This window comes from Trichomycterus rosablanca, chromosome 16, assembly GCF_030014385.1.
Source record: "Trichomycterus rosablanca isolate fTriRos1 chromosome 16, fTriRos1.hap1, whole genome shotgun sequence".
Taxonomy (NCBI): domain Eukaryota; kingdom Metazoa; phylum Chordata; class Actinopteri; order Siluriformes; family Trichomycteridae; genus Trichomycterus; species Trichomycterus rosablanca.
Genome location: NC_086003.1, coordinates 6,955,630 through 6,976,254, shown reverse-complemented (window position 1 = coordinate 6,976,254; position 20,625 = coordinate 6,955,630). Strand labels below are relative to the sequence as shown.

General features: G+C 44.8%; 1 protein-coding gene across 1 annotated transcript in view; it reads left to right on the top strand.

Annotated features, from left to right (window-relative positions):
• setx (senataxin) overlaps window positions 1–20,625 on the top strand; it is a 35,840-nt gene continuing 15,215 nt past the window's right edge. The window contains exons 1-14 of the mRNA XM_063011357.1: window positions 1–174; window positions 2,978–3,172; window positions 7,101–7,308; window positions 7,431–7,540; window positions 8,939–9,155; window positions 9,632–9,751; window positions 11,961–12,135; window positions 13,028–13,121; window positions 13,509–16,838; window positions 17,874–17,970; window positions 18,427–18,600; window positions 18,787–19,010; window positions 20,230–20,379; window positions 20,468–20,618. Coding sequence (XP_062867427.1) covers window positions 2,984–3,172; window positions 7,101–7,308; window positions 7,431–7,540; window positions 8,939–9,155; window positions 9,632–9,751; window positions 11,961–12,135; window positions 13,028–13,121; window positions 13,509–16,838; window positions 17,874–17,970; window positions 18,427–18,600; window positions 18,787–19,010; window positions 20,230–20,379; window positions 20,468–20,618 — 5,239 coding nt within the window. The 5' untranslated portion in view covers window positions 1–174; window positions 2,978–2,983. The remainder of the gene's footprint in view (window positions 175–2,977; window positions 3,173–7,100; window positions 7,309–7,430; window positions 7,541–8,938; window positions 9,156–9,631; window positions 9,752–11,960; window positions 12,136–13,027; window positions 13,122–13,508; window positions 16,839–17,873; window positions 17,971–18,426; window positions 18,601–18,786; window positions 19,011–20,229; window positions 20,380–20,467; window positions 20,619–20,625) is intronic.

The window sequence follows — 20,625 nt, the reverse complement described above, 5'->3', positions numbered from 1 at the left end:
AGCGTGGGCATGACGGAGACTGTTTGGGTTCTCACTGGGTTATGTCGTGGAAACCAAAACACAGCTAGCTAGTTAGCTAGCTCAAAGTACCGCGCTTTTCCGGTTTCGTTTCTTCTTAAAACGAACACAAACTGCCATGTACATGAAATGAGCTGAAGCGAGCACTGAAAGTCGGTAAGAACGTTTTGTGTTCTGTCAGTAAAGTTCGTTTGTGTTTGACCAGGTAGCATTAACGGCTAACTGACTAACTTTCCTAACCTGCGTATTTACCACAGCTGTGTGAATGAGAAACAAAGCGGCTCAGACCCCGGAGTCGAGCTGCAGAATTGTAAAGGGGTGCAGTCTTAGTCTTAGTCTTTTAATAAACACAATGTGTCATTTATTAAAAGTTAATTCGAGTTGGCTAAGCTAACCAGACTGCTAGTAGCCTCGTGTGTGTGAGAAACTCTAACATTATGGAGCAGTCAGTGTGTTCAAATGTAGGATTCGGATCATTGACATAAACTGATTCCTCTGTTTACATGCACTTTAAGTAATCTGACTATGGAAAACCATATGGACGTAATGGTAAATACACAACCATAACATTAAAATTTTATCAGCTCCACTTACCATATAGAAGCACTTTGTAGTTCAACAATTACTGACTGTAGTCCATCTGTTTCTTTGCATGCTTTGTCAGCCCCCTTTTAACCCTGTTCTTCAATGGTCAGGACCCCCACACGACCACTACAGAGTAGGTATTATTTAGGTGGTGGATCATTCTGCAGTGCAGTGACACTGACATGGTGGTGGTGTGTTAGTGTGTGTTGTGCTGGTATGAGTGGATAAGACACAGCACTGTCACTGCTGGACTGAGAATAGTCATAGAAGATGACCAACTCAAACAGCAGCAATAGATGAGCGATCGTCTCTGACTTCACATCTATGAGGTGGACCAACTAGGTAGGAGTGTCTAATAGAGTGGACAGTGAGTGGACATGGTATTTAAAAACTCCAGCAGCACTGCTATGCCTGATCCACTCATATTGCTTCTACACCTTGTGTTAGGTTAATGGTAATGTTCTACGTTACTGCAACATTCGCTAGGTTAGGCTATAAATAAATAAGATATAAAGAGTTTATAGAAAACTCTGTTTATATTTTGTAGTAGCATCTTGCTATAGGGATACTTCTCGGTACCAGGGACAGGGAGAATGAAAACCTCCAATACACATGCAAATTCAGGGTGGGGAGAGCATGCACCTTTCAACACAGCGTAGGCCAAATGCTTAGCCTCTGGGCAAATTTACATTTTTAGCATTTAGCAGATGCCTTTATCCAAAGCGACTTACAGTACAGTTACAGTATACAGTCTGAGCAATTGAGGGTTAAGGGCCTTGCTCAAGGACCCAACAGCAGCAACCTGGCAGTGCTGGGGCTTGAACCAGTGACCCTTTGATCACTGGTCCAGTACTTTAACCACTAGGCTACAGCTGGCCCTGTAGCCTAGTGGTTATTTATTGAAATAAAGGGTTGAATACTGTTGCAAACACATTTTTAGTTCCACTTTATAAATAGAATGATGCATCCTCTAACATGCAAAAAAGATGACGAACTGTGGCGTAGCTTTGCTTTCCGTTTGTTATAAAAGACAGGTGACTTGACCCTGAACTGTTTAGTTTGTTAAACAGTATAGAATGTCAAATGTGTTTCTGTTCAGCCTTAAGCATTTCTGGAATCACTTAAATAAGATTAAACTTAAACTCTGCCATTAGATTGGCAAAATAAAGCTTTGTGTGTCTTTTTTCTGGATTCCCTCCTTTTTTAATCGCCCCTTATCTTTACATGCCATGTCCAATCTGTGACTGCTTCTTATCGCTTGCCAGCGTCGGGTCCAACACAGAGCTGTTTCTGGTATGTAGAGCCACTGATATGGAATTGGTCTACACCTTGCAGCTGTAACAGCTTTTACTCTTCTGGCAAGGCTTAATACAAGATTTTGTACTGTGTGTGTCTTTAAAATTTTCGCCCATTCATGAAGATGAGCAGGTGTGAGGTTAGACACTGATGCTGGATGATGGGGCCTGGCTTGCAGTCTCCGTTCATTCCAAAGGGGGTTGAGTGACATTAATGGACTTTGTGACATTAAACCCACCCAACTGTGCCGTTATGGATCATACTGTTCCCACGTGTCAACATTCCAACACATTTTGTACAATTGTATATCGTACAAATTAGGCATAACATTATGACCACCTTCCTAATATTGTGTTGGTCCTGCTTTTGCTGCCAAAACAGCCCAGCAACTGTGATGCACTGTGTATTCTGACACCTTTCTATCAGAACCAGCGTTAACTTCTTCAGCAATCTGAGCTACAGTAGCTCGTCTGTTGGATCGGACCACACGGGCCAGCCTTTACTCCCCACGTGCATCAGTGAGCCTTGGCCGCCCATGACCCTGTCGCCAGTTTACCACTGTTCCTTCCTTGGACCACTTTTGATAGATACTGACCACTGCAGACTTGGATCACCCCACAAGAGCTGCAGTTTTGGAGATGCTCTGACCCAGTCATCTAGCCATCGCAATCTGGCCCTTGTCGCCAGATGCTCGCCCATTTTTTCCTGCTTCTAACACATCAACTTTGAGGATAAAATGTTCACTTGCTGCCTTATACTGTATATCCTGCCTAATACTGTATATCCCACCTACTAACCGGTGCCGTGATGAAGAGATGATCAGTGTTATTCACTTCACCTGTCCGTGGTCATAATGTTATGATTAGTCGGTCTATGCTTCCTATTAGGATTTTCCTTTACTGGAACTAAGGGGCCTAGGCCAGTCCCTGAGAAACAACCCTAAAGCATTATCCCACCTCCAGCAAACTTTACAGTTGGCACAATGCAGTCAGACGGGTAATGTTATCCTGGTATTGTTTCACCCGCCATCCATGTATGCCATCTACTTCTCAACATGCACCTTCTTTGTGTTTTTTAGGCAATCATGGATATGTGTCTTTGGTGTACGGCTCCGGCGGAGCGCAACGTGGACCTCACGGCGGTTCTACAGCGCTACTGCAACGGTGACCTGACGCAGCAAGAGATCCAGGATGCGAATAATGACCTCAGCTTTTGTCAAGAGTGTGTTGTTGCATATCACGACGCAAGAGAGAGCGTTCCTGCACTCCACAAGGTACGTACACTGCTTACGAGAGGTCATTCACACTACACAAGGTACACAAGCTACACACAGGGCAATATAAAGATCCCTGCTTATCACAGTACAAGAAGATCAAGTCGAGAGAGGGTGTCCATATTGCGCTAGGTACACCCCTTAATTATAAAAAAGGACAATTGAGAGGATGCCACATTATACGAGGTACACACAGAACAGGGGGGTTCATTGCACTTCACAATGTCCAAAAATGCAATGTCCACATCACATGAGGTACATACTGGTTAAGGGCGCATTCACATGAGAAACGGCAAAACCGCTTTTGCACTGGCTGTGCCGTTGTTTCCTATAGAGTGTGGTGCACCGCAGACAGCGATTTTTGCGCTTGCCGATTAAACTTTAACCCAGTTAACCTTTTCAAAGCACCTCCAATGAGACGGACTGTTTGATGACTGAGTAAAAGTGACTCGGGCGGTACAAACAAAGCGTAACGTGAATTATTGTATTAAAACAACGAGCGAGGAATTCAATTAGTGGAGAAAACTTATGAGCAGTAATAATTAAGAGAGATTTAATGATTCTATGTCATTCTTTTAATACATTAAACCAGGGGTTTTCAACCTGCAGGGGGGCGCGAGTACCTGTCCAGAGGGGCGTGACATTACGAGATTTTTTTACTTCTAAAATTAAAGCAATTCATTGTTCACCCACAGGAGACATATTTGATTAGTCTCGCTGACCACGCTCACACGCACATTTAATGTAATCCAGTTCAGTCTGAAAAAAGGACCGTTGGCTAGCACAGCTTAAAAATAGGGCTAACTGTGAAGATAAATCGGTGATAAAACAGTGACCGCTGTTATAGGACATGTGGGTGTGGGTGTGTCTTTAAAAGAGGTGTATAGTGGGAGATGCTCTGTTCACAATATTGCTGTAAGTGAGTCAGGAGTCGATTCGTATGAAGTGAAGCACGTATTTCTCTCCTCAGTCATCTCTCTGTGTTTGCTGTTATTAATGAATGCTGCTGTTTCAAATAAATACTTGGTAGGGGTTGTGGGGGTTTGGATTAGGTTGAAAACGCCCGCATTAAACCACGTTAAGCTTTTTTTAACGATATGCATTTTAGACTCTTTTGGAAAAGCTGATTCTCACAAGTTCTCAGCACTCTGTGTTATAACACAAGTTTAAAAGTGAAACAGTGAGGAAAATGCAGATAAACACAGATACATGTTGACACTTGCAGACCGTCTCATATTCGCACTTCGATGACGTTTTACCGCACCGCTCAAACCGAGCGCTGACCAAAGCGGCTTGCGGTCAGCTAAGTGCAAGATGCTTATTATGTGAACACTCTAAGACAGGAATCCTTTAAAAAGCACAAACGCATGACAAAATAGTGTCCACATTCTATAAGGTGCACAAATGGCAAAAAGGGGCTCCCTGAACAAGACAAAATGGGTGTGAACATGACACAAGGTTACAGACCTCTAGCGTTGAGGTCTCTACCCTCCACAAAGTACTGTAATCAAGAATGACTGAGGCTGTACAAATTACACAAGGTACATCTAGCAAGATGCAGTTCCACGAAGTACAAAAGGCAAGATAGTGTGGACGCTGCACAAGGTACATGCAGAGGTAATGAGTGTTCCCTGTACTGCATATGGCCCATGTGGAGTAGCGTGAACATTGCCCCCAGTGCATGATGTACACAACGGAGTGGTCGCATCATATGAGGTACATGAGGAGGGAGAGTTGCTGCAGTGTCGGGTACATGCGAAGGGAGAACGAGATGAGGCCGAATGAGGTACAGGAGAAGGAAGAGTAGTCTCACTGCGTGAGTTAAGCGCAGAGAGAGGGGGAGACCTCCTGCAGCACATGAGGTACATGCGAAGGGATAGGGAGGCGCCCTGAGGTACGCACGGAAAGAGAGCGACAATTCCTGCGCTCCGTGAGGTATATGCAGAGGGAGAGCGACAGTTTCCACACCACATGAAGTATGGATGGTGAGTGACAGTTCCCACGTGTACCATGCGGGAGTATTAGCCCCTGTACACGAGGAGGGAGAGTTGCCGCAGGATGTGAGGTAAACCCGGAGGAAGAGGAAGAAACCCATGTTGCTCATGGTACACACATGAGTAAGGACACCCCTGTACTGCTTAAATGGTGCATAAAGACATCCCCACAATGGGCAAGGTACAAATCAGTTGTTCGTACCAGAGTTGTGGTTCGGATCCCCATGTTGCACCTCTTGCAGGTGAAAATAAGCAGTCAGCTTCTTCGTATGTGTCAGAGGGGGTGTGTTGGAGTGAAGATCTGTAGCAGTAGAGGTGGAAATACAAATGGGAAAATTGGATATGACTAGATTAGGATGAAAATTGTAAGGAAGTAGAGGGTGTTTGGGGTGTCCCGAGAGGGGTAGCACCTCTGATGGGGAGGCTTGCCGTGTCCTTCTCAGGACAGCTCCCCCATCCTTGGTCCCCGCCTGCCACCCAACTCTCGCCTGTGGCTCCAAGTAGCCGTAGCATGCACGGCGGCCACACCCTGGTAAACCGTTTCGGCAGACGGGCTAAACCGGGTGAGGATAACCGACAGGTCTCAAACCCTCAATGATTACTTGCATGCGAATCCCGAGGATTGGGCGTTTGCCGGCCAAGAATGCAATTACAGCGAGGCACTGTGGAGTGCCCAGGGCACGCCAGAGCACAGAAGACCGCGTGGTCATCCACTGCAGCCAAGGAAGTCACCAGTCGTAACGTCTTCTGTGCCACCTGACCCTGATTTCTGCAGCCGAGACGGTGGGGTTGTTTCCCTCCACCTTAATCTCCTTCGCGCACAGGTTCCGTGCATAGCTTCCCTCTCCTGCGGCGATGGGGAAAGAGCAAAGCGACAGGTAGAGGTTACTACTGGAAGTCGTAGTTCGGAACCTGCACGTAGGCGGCCTGTAGATCCTCGAATCTAAGGGCAGCGAGGTAGTTCGGCAGCATCCCAGACGACTGAACTGACTATTCAGGACTCGCACTGTTCACCCTAGTAAGGGAGGGACATTGCCTGCCCTTACTACAAACTGGCCAGCATACCCCGGCTGGCAGTTTAACCCCCACAGCGGTCAGACAGAAAGAAAACGAAAGAAACTCATTATAGGCAGCTGGAATGTACGCACACTTATGGACAGAGATGTTACAGAGAAGGACCGCACTTCTGTAGCCCACGACAGAAAAATACACACAGCACGAAATCAGGGGGTCCTACACTGCATGATGAGAAAGGTGATCCCTCGCAGCACAAGGGAAAGAGGTCTCCACAGTGCACAAGAAACACATCTCTTTTATCTTGCAAGAACAGGACCAAGACATATTCTTGTTGACTGGTTGTTCATTTATTGAACAGTCAACGCTGTCATTTTGCTTTTTTGTGTAAATGTGCGCATCCCCTGCCTAAAACACGCACACACACATTTATAAGGTCAGGCAATGATCTTGAAAGAGAAGCTCGCCTGCGGCAATTCAGCGTATCCAAAAGCTGTTAATTGGGGTTAAGGTCTGGGCTGTCCAGGCCACTGGGATTTCTCCATGTAAGACTGCTCAAGTGTACAGTCATACCGGAACAAGAAAGGGCCTTCCCCAAACTGTTACCACAATGCCAATCACACTATTTGTATACATGTTTTTTTTACACCTTATAGTAATGTGTGTGGGGGCGGCACGGTGGCTTGGTGGGTAGCACTGTCTCCTCACAGCAAGAAGGTCCTAGGTTCGATTCCCAGGTGGAGCCTGGGTTCTTTCTGTGTGGAGTTTGCATGTTCTCCCCACAGTCCAAAGACATGCAAGTGAGGTTATTTGGAGATACAAAATTGTCCACGACTGTGTTTGACACTAAATAAACCACCTTGGCTCATTCATTCGGTGGATGGTCCATCATTTTATTTTATTATTATTATTTTTTTTAGTGGTTATGGAAGTTGGAGACCGCCCGACTGCTCGAGGTCTTCCGGGAAATGCTAGAGGTCAACCTGGAAGACTGCGACCTCTTTTTCGTGGACAACGGACTGGAGCAGCCCGTCTCCAGGTTTTCACCCGAAGAATTTCACAACCGATTGAGATTCCCGCTGACGGAGGTGCTGAAATACCCGTACCTGCTGTGCCACCGGGACCTCTGTAAGAATTTTGAATGGAACGTTGCTTTGTAGTAGGGAACCCTTACTCTAGAGGGGTCAGAAATGTGCAGCCTGACTTGAATGCCAATGTGTGCTTTATTTGGTGGGTTCTCTCTTTTCTAGGTGAAATGGTGGTGAAGGTGTTGTGTAAAATGGAGGATATGAAAAACCCGCTACCAGTGCATGACAAATATCAGGGGACATACCTACTCATGGTGCACCCGAATGAAATGGTATGTCTGTATGTTTATGCTAGAGATTACTATACATTAATTATCGTAGACCCATTCAGACTAGGGTGCTGAAGCACTATTGTCATGGGGCAAAAAATTAGCCTGTAAATCATAAGCCAAAATGTGCAGTATATTAATGGTCTTTGACAAATTATTTAACACTTTAATAATTTAAGTGCCATGTGTGCCAGGCTCCTGTGGACCTGGGTTTGGTATGCACATGAAGCAGACAACAGATTCAGTTTTTAAGGCCACTGTATCCTAAACTGTACTTAATTTACTATACAAACTCACCACAGGTTAAAAAGTAATGAAGCACACTGTTTAGTACATTATTATTTAGGCATGTACAGCATGTTCAGGCCTAAATAATGCATGCCCTTTATTTAAATAAATGGCACCTACAAGCCGCTCAGGTGGCGCAGCGGTAAAGTACGCTAGCTCACCAGAGTTGGGGTTTCGAATACATCGTATCGAATCTCAGCTCTGCCTTTCCGACTAGGCTGGGCGGCAGTATGAACAACGATTGCCTGTTGTTCAGGGTTAGGGGGTAAAAAGTCGGATCATAGGTCCTCATGACTGGTGCGACTGCGGCCCCTTCTGGCTGACTTATGGCACCTGCACAGGGCCGAGGAATAATGCTGATGGGGGTGTGGCCCTCCGAGCACAGTGCCCGTCAAGTGTATTAACTCGACTCGTGCAGGTGAAAAATGCACTATCTGTACTGACGGTACGTGCCGGAGGGGGCGTATGTCGGTTGAGAGGCGTCCTCAGTCAGCGGTGAAGGGTCGAATCAGTATAGAGGACGCAATCAGGGTAATTGGACACGACTAGACTGGGGGATAAAAATGGGGGGGGGGAGGCACCTACACAATGAGACGGGGGCGGCATGGTGGCTAAGTGGGTAACGCTGTCGCCTCACAGCAAGAAGGTCCTGGGCTCGATTCCCCAGGTGGGGCGGTCCGGGTCCTTTCTGTGTGGAGTTTGCATATTCTCCCCGTGTCTGTGTGGGTTTCCTCCTGTGTGGGTACCGGTCCATGAGCTATTTATTACCAGGCCGCACAGAAAGAATAAAGAATTAGAGGTACATCAGCCATGAAAAGACTGCTTTTATTTCCAACACATGGGTGTTTATCGTCTCATATCACCCCCAGGTGGGAGCAGCGTCTCGTTGCAGCGAAGAAAGCTGTGAGAATTTGTGAGAAGTAGTTATTCTATTTTAAGTCCCTCTGCCCCCGCTGGTCCGTGAAATCATATCTTATATGAAACCGGTCCATGGTGCAAAAAAGGTTGGGACACGCTGGATTGGACCACATGGTATTTTAAACGGTCTGAATTTTCATGACAGGTGACATAATGTCACGTTTCACTTTGTGTTTTTTTTTTGTGTTTATTCAGGTACGCCGCTGGGCAATAGACGCTGCCAGGTCACTGGGCCGAGTGGACAGAGACAGCTATTATGACCTCCAGGAGGTCTTCTCCTGCATGTTCTACATCATCGAACTTGGAATCTCTCTGGATGTTCCAGACCAGGAAGACATGTACTGGTCAGGAAGGTTACATCTGCTCCCTTCACATCTCTACGACTCCAAAAATAAGAAGAATTACTGGCTAGGTTGGCTTTTTGGTGTATATGTTCATTTAAAGCTCGAACATCCCAACAAATTTCTGGTTTATATCCACTTACCAAAAACTCGATGGGTAGCACTGTCCCCTCACAGCAAGAAGGTCCTGGGTTTGATCCCCAGGTGGGGAGGTCTGGGTCCTTTCTGTGTGGAGTTTGCATGTTCTCCCCGTGTCCGTGTGGGTTTCCTCCGGGTGCTCTGGTTTCCTCCCACAGTTCAAAGACAAGTGATGTGAATTGGAGATACAATATTGTCCATGACTGTGTTTGACATTAAAGTCTTGAACTAATTACCTGTCCTGTCATAAATGTAACCAAAGTGTGTAAAACATGACATTAAAATCCTAATAAATAGATAAAGAATATTTTTGGCGGCACCCTTGACAAAGCCAGGCGGCATTATTCAAAAGCTGTTCTGTTAATCATTAGCTGTGACACTCAAACCTACCTGTCTCTCTATGTTCCAGGTATCTGTATGTTGCTGATGCAGCTGGACTCTCAAGCTATGGACTCTTTGTTCATGGGGCCAGAGAAGCAGTCCAGCATTACCCAGTGCATTATTAACACCTTAACTGCCTGTAAAAGAGGTACTAAGCATGCACATGCCACATCTTTTCTATTAGTACAGTAGTGTTAAAAAAAATAGCAGTGATTTTTAAAAAAGCGAATAAAGCACAAAATCATTATAATAACTTTTATTTCCATAAATGCAAATGCACTGAAAATACTACACTTTCAATTCTAAATCAAAACATTAACAAAATTTAGTCAGTTTGTGTCAATCCTTTACAGAAAATTAAGAAAAATGAATATTAGGCTGTTCAAAATAATAGCAGTGCCAGCAATTTTCTTTAAAAACTCAAAAAATTATCTATAACATGAAAAAATGTTTGAGGTTTCACTTTACTTTAAAGTACTGAACTAATATTCAGTGGCATAACGATTGTTTCTGAGATCTGTGTTGCATGGAGTCGACCAACTTCTGGCACCTCTGAACAGGTATTCCAGTCCAGGATGATTAGACGACATTCCACAGTTCTTCTGCAATTTTGGGTTTTGCCTAAAAAAAACGCGCTTCAGATTTCAGAACACAAGTTCTCTGTGGGATTGAAGTCAGGGGATTGTGCTGGCCACTCTATTACCTCAATCTTGTTTGTCTGTAACCAAGATGTTTTGGGTCATTGTTATGTTGAAACACCCATTAGGGCATAGGGCAACATGATCTGCTCAAGTATTCTGATATATTTAAACTGATCCATGATCCCTCGTATGTGATAAATGGGCGTAACACCATGGTATGAAAAACATCCCATATCATCATTTTGTACCACTGTGCTTTACTGTCTTCACAGTGAACTTGGGCTTGAATTCAGTGCTTGGGGGTCGTCTGACATACTGTCTACGGCCACTAGACCCAAATAGAACAATTTTGCTTTCACCAGTCCACAAAATGTTGAGCCATTTCTCTTTGGACCAGTCAGTGTGTTCTTTGGCAAATGTTAACCCATTCAGGACGCGTCTTTTTCTTAACAACGGGACTTCGCAAGGAGTTCTTGCTGGTAAATTGGCTTCATTTAATCATCTTCTGTACTCACTGATAACTTCAGATGTTCCTTGATCTTTCTGGAGGTGATTATTGGCTGAGTATTTGCTATTTTGGTTAATCTTCGATCCAATTGAACAGTAGTTCCACGCTTCCTTCCGTATCTTTCAGGTGTTGGTTGTCACCAAGGCATTTGAGATCATTTTAGATGAGCAGCCAATAATTTGCTGCACTTCTCTGTATGTTTTTTCTCTCTACAATCAACTTTTTAATCAAATTACGCTGTTCATCAGAACAATGTCTGGAACAACCCATTTTACCCAGTACTTCAAAAGGAAATGTGCTATGACCAACCTGTGCAACATTTGCCACCCTCCTACATTAAATAAGGGCCAAAACTGACACCCGTTCTTCTGCAGAATGAATGACTTCACCAATTGAACTCCTCACTGCTATTATTTTGAACAACCCCCTTTCAATCAATGCTTCGATTACTCAGAATCTTTTACTACTAAAAACAGTGATTTATCAGGTTAATGGTGTTGGACTGCTATTATTTTGAACACTACTGTATGTTTTACACTAGTATATGCATAGAAATAATGTAATGCGACTGTCATTGAATGCACAGCTGGTGCAGTTTAGCGGTTGTTGACTAATGAAAAATCTTCGAAGTAAAAAAATACACGTGAGTTCTTCTGTGATGCTACTGGGTACTGAGGACACCAGCTGTACAAGTAAACAAATGGGTGGCTTGGTTGGTAGCCCTGTCGCCTCCCAGGTGGAGCGGGCCTGGTACTTTCTGTGTGAAGTTCCTATGTCCTGTCATGAATGTAACCAGTGTGTGAACATGACGTTAAAATCCTTGTAAATATCAATTAACTTAATGTAACAATACAGCTGCCTTATAGTCCAGGGTGTCAGCTGAAGGTGAATCTACCACCTGCACTCCCTGTACTACAAAGCCACACTGTTGTAACATTGGCATATCGGGCCTTGGCCGAAACAAGCAGTGACGCCCTTGACAAACATGCATGTCACCACTCCCTCATTACATCCCATGTACCCGTATAATGTTGTAGGAAAAGCAGCAGTAGTTGTTAACAGTACAGTATGTTATAAAACAAGGCTAGCTTGGTAAATCATCATAAAGCAACCACTTTCTGTATTATCTGTACAGCTTACTAGGATGTCAAATGGAATATTTGTGGACTACAGTGTTCAGTTTTGTGTTTTTTTCCCCCCCCCTTTAGAAGACGACCTAGACAGTGATTCATTCTGGCCAGCCTTGCACTGTTTCATGATCATCCTGGACCGACTGGGCTCAAAAATCTGGGGACAAATCGAACCATTAGAAGCTTTCCAGGCCATCACTACAGCATCCAGCTACATCGCTGAAATCGAAAGTATTCGACAGAAAACGGCAGGGTATGACGCACCTCCTGTACCCAATTAATAAATGAGGACATGTACCTTCAGTCCCCCCCCCCCCTCTATTTTTGCACAGTTGTTACATTTACGTGGTGTCCTATGTAAATAAGGCATTTTAAATGTTTTTCTTTTATTTATTACAATAAAAACAGGTTATTTAACTCTCATTACCAATGTAATATGTTTTATATCGCTGATGTGAAGGAATTTTGCTATAAAGCAAAATTGCTTTTAAAGTTCAAGAATCTCAGTGGGGCTTGGGACATTTAATAGGCCACCATTCAGAGGTAAACATGCTCATACTTCTGATCCTTGTCTTGTAAAAGATCCCAATTGGGTTTACTCATTGACTAATTAGCACAAAATTTAAAGAATAATGATTGGTCAAGGGCAGAACTGATGGTTCAGTTGATTGTCAAGTCACCCAGGTCCTGGTCCAAACGCCTGTAGGGCCAATCGATTACATTTAAGTTGAAAAAATTGAACCTCGCCCTCCGACACGTATAGTAGCCAACCGCTTCTTTTCACCTGCATGAGACGAATTCACACAGGGATCGGTATCACCAGAGAGTCACACCCTGATCTCCATTATTCTCAATCTCTTTGCGGTCACGTTTGATCATCCAGCGGAGGCCGTAATTGCAGCAGTAATGAGAAATCCCTTCAGCCCTCCTATGCTCAGACGTAACCAATCATGTCTGCGTAGGTGCACGGCCAGCCGATAGGATTTCTAAGATTCAAACTTGAGAGCTTGAAATCTCACATTGTGGGCTAACACGCTGTTAATTTTTTTTTTAGCAAACACCAAGTTTAGTTTTTATACCAACCCTAAATCCACCATTATACAAACGGTGTAAATAATTCTGTCTGTTTTTGAACTTTAAATCAGGTCCAGGGTGAAAGTGGAGCCTGACATCGACGATGACCCAGTATCATGCAGTCAAATGGTGTATGATTGTTATGCCAAGGAGCGGAAAAGCAGAGTAAGACTGTCTATTAGTCCATTATTTCTTAATATAATATTGATTTTTACATTTTATTTATATTATAAAGACATTTATGGGCGCCCGAGTGGTGCAGCGGGATTTTCCACTGGCACACCAGCGCCGAGATTCTGAACTCCTTGGTTTGAAACTCAGCGTTGCCGCCGGTTGGCTGGGTGCCATCTAGTGCGCATAATCGATAGTGCCTGCAGAGAGGGATGGCCGGAATGTGTGGACGGGTAGAGGCCATTTAGTCCATTTACTTGCAATAAAAATCCAGAAGTGTTTGCTTTATTCATTTTGCATTGCATGAATGTCATTACTTGAATTAGTACATTGTTTTTTACACTGCCCCCCCTTTTTTCTCTCCCCCCATGTGTCCTGTAGTCCTCAGAGTGGGCACTCAACAGAGTGGACAATGGCAGCAATGTGATTTTCGAAGAGATGAACTGTCTAGTCAATATCTTGCAGTCAGAAATGGGCCAGGGCATGCGTGTATACGGGAGCACCTTTCTTTGGTTTATACCCTTCGTCCGCTCGGTTATGGAGTTGACCGTGGTTCATGGCAATTACATCGGGGAAATAATCCACTATTTGGAGAAGAACATCGACAGAGACGTGCTGTCTGGACAGAGGAACACTTGTGACAAAGTCACCGAGTTTTTTATCCGACTCCTTGTTGATATAATCGAGCTGCATCTGAGTAAAGACTGCATGGTGAAGGTTTTGTATCTTACCCACATATGGGTGAACGTGGTGGTGCAGTGCGCTACTCTGTCTGGAGAGTTTTTTAGAACTAGAACACCAGACAGGAGAGGAGTCTCCTCAACTACCCCAATTTTTGGCAGCTTAACAAGAACGGCTCTGACTTCAATCGGTGCGATAAGAGAATCTTGCTTGAAGCTGATTCACTCACTGCTAAAGGAAGGGGTACCAGGCGGAACGATCACAGAGTCTGCTTACTTTCTAAAGCTCCTTAAAAAACACATGCGCGAGGCACCGTTAAGAGGGTGGATCCTTACTAGATCGGAGTCCAACGATCTCGAGAAATGCTTAAAAAAGGTCGTGCAGGTTATATCGGACAGGCCCGGTGCGTCACACGAAATACCATGTGCTCCGCCAACACCGCCGACGGATCTTCCGGAAAATTTCGTTTCTCCCTTGAATTTCCCAGTGTTGGAACCTTCGAAGCATATAGAAACCAAGAATGCAGAAGTGCGCCCAAGTGGTGGTGCCCAAGATTATCGTTTCTTTAAAGATGAGCCAGAGTGGGACGATTGGAATATCAGGGCAAAGAAGGAACCCCAGAGCCCAGTACAGATTACAGAATTCTGCCCTGCTTTTGAGGCTCATCACTTGAAACCAGATTTGGGAAAAATACAGGAAATCAGGTCTAAGCTGAAAGAACAGGATTGTAAAATTCAGGCAATCGTTAAGGGACGTTCTGAGACTGATCAGGTGAATTTGTCATCTCCAAGCCCTCAACCTTCTACCTCGCAATCTAATACGCCGAATTCTGCCCGACCGAGCAAATCTACGAAAAAGAAATGCGACGACGACGATGACGACGAGCCTCTCGACGTTCGAATGCGTCGTCTGAAAAGATCCGTCAGGTCATCCAGCGAGTCTGAAGAGGATGCAACTCTATCTAGACAGACTTTAGTCCAAGGTTCTAAGAATTCAAAGATAGACAGCGATTCAAGCGTCATTACAATTTCGGATGATGACGTTCCGACGAGTGATGCCAGGTCAACCAAGAAAGACGTCTGTAAACCTTCATCTGAGCGCAATTTAAACCAGAGTCCAGGTCGAGATTACGATGATTTAAGTGAATCGCAGGTATTTGAGTTTGAAACCCAAGAAGATGTAGCGTCTGTCTGGAATGACCCTTTCGTTGACTGTCCAGTTGAGACCAAGAAGCCCAAAATTGTCACCTCAAACAAATCTGTTAGATGGGATGGTGTGGATCTGGTTTCCGATATGGGTAATGAGACTGAACCTGTTCTAGATGAAGACATTGAGACGGCCTGTCGACAAGCAGAGGAGCAGATAAGTCAGCAGCAGCAGCAGCAGCAGCCACAAAAACCTGCTTCATTTAGCTTAGTTGTGCCACCAAAGGCAAACAGCAGCAGCTCAGATGACCAATTCAATGCATTCGTCAAGCCAAAATCTTCTATGTTTACTATCCCCCCTATAAAAGCCGTACTGCCTGAGAAAAAACCCAATCTTTGCGTACCCCGAAACCCCCTTTTTATAGAAGCACTGGGACGAAAAGTCAAGAGAAGCATCTCTCAAGATGCAGCAAAGCCTAGCACTTCTTCCTCCACCGGTCCTTCCAGAACGTCTTCCGTGCCCCCGGTCGCTTGCCCGCGACCCACTCCTGCCATAGTCCCACCCAAGAAGTTCCGTAAACCCATCGAGCCAAAATCGCCAGCAGAGCAACTGGGCTTGAAAAAGAAGGAGAGAAAAGCATTCGATCTTTCCCAGCGTTCCCTGGACTCATTGGATGAGCTCAGGTCACACGGGCAGAACGTACACATCAAACAGAAGGTGAAGAGAGTACGCCGCTCAAGCAAGCCCCAACCGAAGCTTGCTGAGAAGGTTGGGAAGAAGATGCTCGCCTCTCAGGATATGCAGTTCTTCAGACTGAGCCGCGACAAGCTCCAGAAGCCGATGTCTGCCCCCGCGGTGGCGCCCAGACCCGCCCCACCTAAATCGAGACACGCAATTGAAAATGCAGACGTCTCGGAAGAGGATGCGGACGACTTCTTCCTTCCGTGCTCTCAACCGGATCCTGACAGGAGGACGGATAATGAAAAGGCCGCCATGAACGTCTCGTCATCGGACGTCAACAGAGCGAGTACTTCGGTCAACAGTACGAGTAAAGACTCCAGTTCATTGCCGAGCCCTGAGGGTGCTGTTGGAAATAATGGTTCTGCGGTACGCCCACCAGAATCGAAGGAAGAAACCGGTGGCGATGACTTTGATGATGAGTGGACAACCCTTACACAAAACGAACCCACTGACATGGAGCTTTGTTCTCAGATAGAAGAAATGGAGGAGGAATACGGTGAGAATTTCATGATCGCAGCAAACGACCAACCAAGTACTTCATCCATCTCAGTGCCTCCTAAACCTCCTCCCACTGCTACCACTCAGAACGATCACGCGTTATTCTTAAAGCCTGACGTGCCACCTGTATCTCAGAAGAAAACGACCACAAAGATTTACACGTCGAGTTCCCGTAGCGCCTCTTTGGCCATGGAAATAGGAAAGCCGCCCACCCCTTTGCCTGCTGCCAACATCGCTAAAGCTAAAGTTGCACGTCCACCACTGGCAATCCCGCCTCCTCAACCCGTGCAAGAATTCCGTCCACCTCCGCCACCCAGAACCCCTCAGTACCCTAATCCTAACCAGTTCCCCAGGTCGACCGTTTCCAGCAACGTACCATCACCTTCCTATATGCCTGCTCATAAATCCTATCCCAGACCAGCGGATCAGAGTGAGAGATTTGACGTGAAACAGATGTGTGACCAAGACTTTTTGAGGCAAAGCATACTGAAATGGGAGTTCCGCATGCTTGACAATTATGAAATGTATGGCTCTCCAGATGACCTGTGTCCCTTTCCCCTTAAGGAAGTACCAACGAGGTTCTCTAGCTACAAGGAGTACTTCCACACCTTCTACCCACTTTTGCTCATCAATGCGTTTGAAGAGGTGAGTTTATTTGATTTATTACTACGTGCATGTGTACCAGTCTACCATGTTTGATTACTGGGTCATTGTGTATTAAATGAATGAATGAATAAGTGACCAGAAAGTAGATAATGATAAACTCTGGGATGGCTGCTCGACATCCTATTGGCGGTTCGTGGCTCACTCAGGTGTTTGTCTGATCATACACTAATAAAACCACCTCCTTGTTCCTACACTCACTGTCCATTTTATCAGCTCCACTTACCATATAGAAGCACTTTGTAGTTCTACAATTACTGACTGTAGTCCATCTGTTGCTCTGCATGCTTTGTTAGCCTGCTTTCATGCTGTTCTTCAATAGTCAGGACCACCACAGAGCAGGTATTATTTAGTTGGTGGATCATTCTCAGCACTGCAGTGACACTGACATGGTGGTGGTGTGTTAGTGTGTGTTGTGCTGGTGTGAGTGGATCAGACAGCAGCGCTGCTGGAGTTTTTAAATACAGTGTCCACTCACTGTCCACTCTATTAGACACTCCTACCTAGTTGGTCCACCTTATAGATGTAAAGTCAGAGAAGATCGCTCATCTATTGCTGCTGTTTGAGTTGGTCATCTTCTAGACCTTCATCAGTGAACACAGGACGCTGCCCACGGGGCGCTGTTTGCTGTACTGAGAATAGTCCACCAACCAAAAATATATTCAGCTGTGACGGTGAGGTGTTTGCAAACTCCAGCAGCACTGCTGTGCCTTATCCACCGATACCAGCACAACACACACTAACACACCACCACCATGTCAGTGTCACTGCAGTGCCGAGAATGATCCACCACCTAAATAATACCTGCTCTGTGGTGGTCCTGACCATTGAAGAACAGCATGAAAGGAGGCTAACAAAGCATGAAGAGAAACAGATGGACTACAGTCAGTAATTGTAAAACTACAAAGTGCTCCTATATGGTAAGTGGAGCTGATAAAACAATGCGGTGGTTTTAATTTTATGGCTGATCGGTGTGTGTGTGTTTGTTGATTAGACTTGTCATTCATTGTTCTGTAGATGGCTGGTGAATGGCTAAGTGGTGGGAAACTTGAGCTTAAGCTTAACATCCAGAGAATCGAATACAGCAAACGGACTGCCAGCGCCAGTTTCACAGGTAATTCGAGATTCGATTCCTAGGTCCTTTCTGTGTGGATTTTGAATGTTGATGTCCATGTGGGTTTTCTCTCACAGTCCAAAGGCATGAGATCAGGTTAACTGAAGCTACTAAAATTGTCCTTGGGGTAAAGGATGGTGAGGAGAGGTAACAAAGCATGTATTTAGTAAAACAGATCTGATCAGCTTTGACAATGGTTAGCAGAAGGAGCCAATAAGGAGCAGGTTTGTTTTTTCAGTTGATTTAAAGAAATATTGCAGTAATTTTTCCACCCCAAGTGGTCACATGCATTCCAAAACAGAGATGCTTATCAGTCCAAGTGTTGCTGTTTAGATTGTTGTATTTTCCATTTAATATATTTACAGCTATTTAATATTTTTTAGATAGTCTTAGCACTTTAAAAAACAAAAAAGTTGACATTTCTTGACTTAAAAGTCTCGTGTTCTTTTTATATAGCAAACCTGAGCCCTCAGCAGGAAATGAAGCAGTTCTATCCTAAAGAGGAAGACCTGGTGCTGCTCCAGCTGCCGCAGAACACCGGCGCATATGTTGACGATGGGCCGTGCGTTTCTGGAATGAATTACCACTTTGGCTATGTGGTGAAATCCAACGTGATCAGTAATGGAGGAGGTGTGTAAATGACCAGCAGATGTGTGCTGGTTTCCTTCAGTCCACTTTATGAAATGAACAAGCTTTATTTCTATTACCTGATGATGGATTATTCCAGAAAAAATGTGGACAGACAGACAGATGTTACAGGTAATGTCACGATTGCAGTCTTGCTGTATTAATTGTGTCTGTTTTGGTTACCTCTAGGTCAGCCCTCGACATTAAACATTACAATCCAGACACATGGAAATGTCTCTTCGGTTAACTCCCAGCCAGTATCCTGCAAGCTGTTGGGTTCACTGGTCAGCACCATGAGGGAATTCAAAGCGCTGTGCTTGTTACACAGGCACATCATGACACAACCACTTCTCATACCTGACATTAAGTTCCTTGCACCCTGTGAAGAGGCCGTGCCAAACCTGGATATGCCTGTGAGTTGAGCGGGGGCCTGTATTATTATATCAGTTTTGGACTTGCCATATTAGTGTGCCACTTTTACACTGATCAGCCATAACATTAAAACCACCTCCTTGTTTCTACACTTACCATATAGAAGCACTTTGTAGTTCTACAATTACTGACTGTAGTCCATCTGTTTCTCTGCATGCTTTGTTATCCCTCTTTCACCCTGTTCTTCAATGGTCAGGACCATCACAGGACCACTACAGAGCAGGTATTATTTATGCGGTGGATCATTCTCAGCACTGCAGTGACACTGACATGGTGGTGGTGTGTTAGTGTGTGTTGTGCTGGTATGAGTGGATTAGACACAGCAGCGCTGCTGGAGTTTGCAAACACCTCACCGTCACTGCTGGACTGAGAATAGTCCACCAACCAAAAATATCCAGCCAACGGTGCCCTGTGGGCAGCGTCCTGTGTCCACTGATGAAGGTCTAGAAGATGACCAACTCAAACAGCAGCAATATATGAGTGATCGTCTCTGACTTTACTACCTAGTCGGTCCACCTTGTAGATGTAGTGTCTAATGGAGTGGACAGTGAGTGGACACGGTATTTAAAAACTCCAGCAGCGCTGCTGTGACTGATCCACTCATACCAGCACAACACACACTAACACACCACCACCATGTCAGTGTCACTGCAGTGCTGAGAATGATCCACCACCTAAATAATACCTGCTCTGTGGTCATCCTGACCATTGAAGAACAGGGTGAAAGCAGGCTAAAAATGGATGTAGAGAAATTGAAGTTCTACTATTACTGACTGTAGTCCATCTAAGTGCTTCTATATGGTAAGTGGAGCTGATAAAATGGACAGTGAGTGTAGAAACCAGGAGATGGCTTTAATGTTATGGCTGATCAGTGTATTTCTACAAACAAAAGACTATCCTTAGTTCGGTCTAGGGTGCTATGATAGAATCCAGTTGTAGAAAAATGCTTGCCACTAGAGATTTAGCCCGTGGCATTTAAATGAGCGAGAAAGACCGAACAAAATTCTCTGAAATGAAAATGGCATTGAGTATATCGCAGCTTCCCTCCATCATGTAAATATGGGTGGGTCTCAGCTACTGAGCTCAGATTTATGCAGTCACAATTGTACAATGCCAGTTGTATGAGTAAGTCAATTGCACTGCTGTACTGTTGCTATTCTTGGTACATTATGAATTACGAACACCTCTTATTTATTTTAGGATTATAACAGAGACCAGGTCAAAGCAATTAACTTTGGTGTTGCCATGGTGAGAAGGAAAGAGAAGACTCCAAAGATTTTGTTAATCCACGGACCTCCAGGAACTGGCAAGAGCAAAACCATAGTCGGCCTTCTGCACAGAATTCTCTCAGTATGTCTTTGATTCTTTATGTAGGTGTGTGTGTGTGCGTTTGCTTGTATGTACTTGGATGAGCTAATGTTAGGATGTTCATCTTCAGGATGGTCAAGCTCCAGCATCCAACCATTATGGCGGGTCTCGACGGATGCGCATTTTGGTCTGTGCGCCCTCCAATGCTGCTGTCGACAATCTGATGAAGAAAATTATTGTCTGCTTTAAAGATGGGTGCCGAGACATTCGTCATCCCCAAGGTAACAC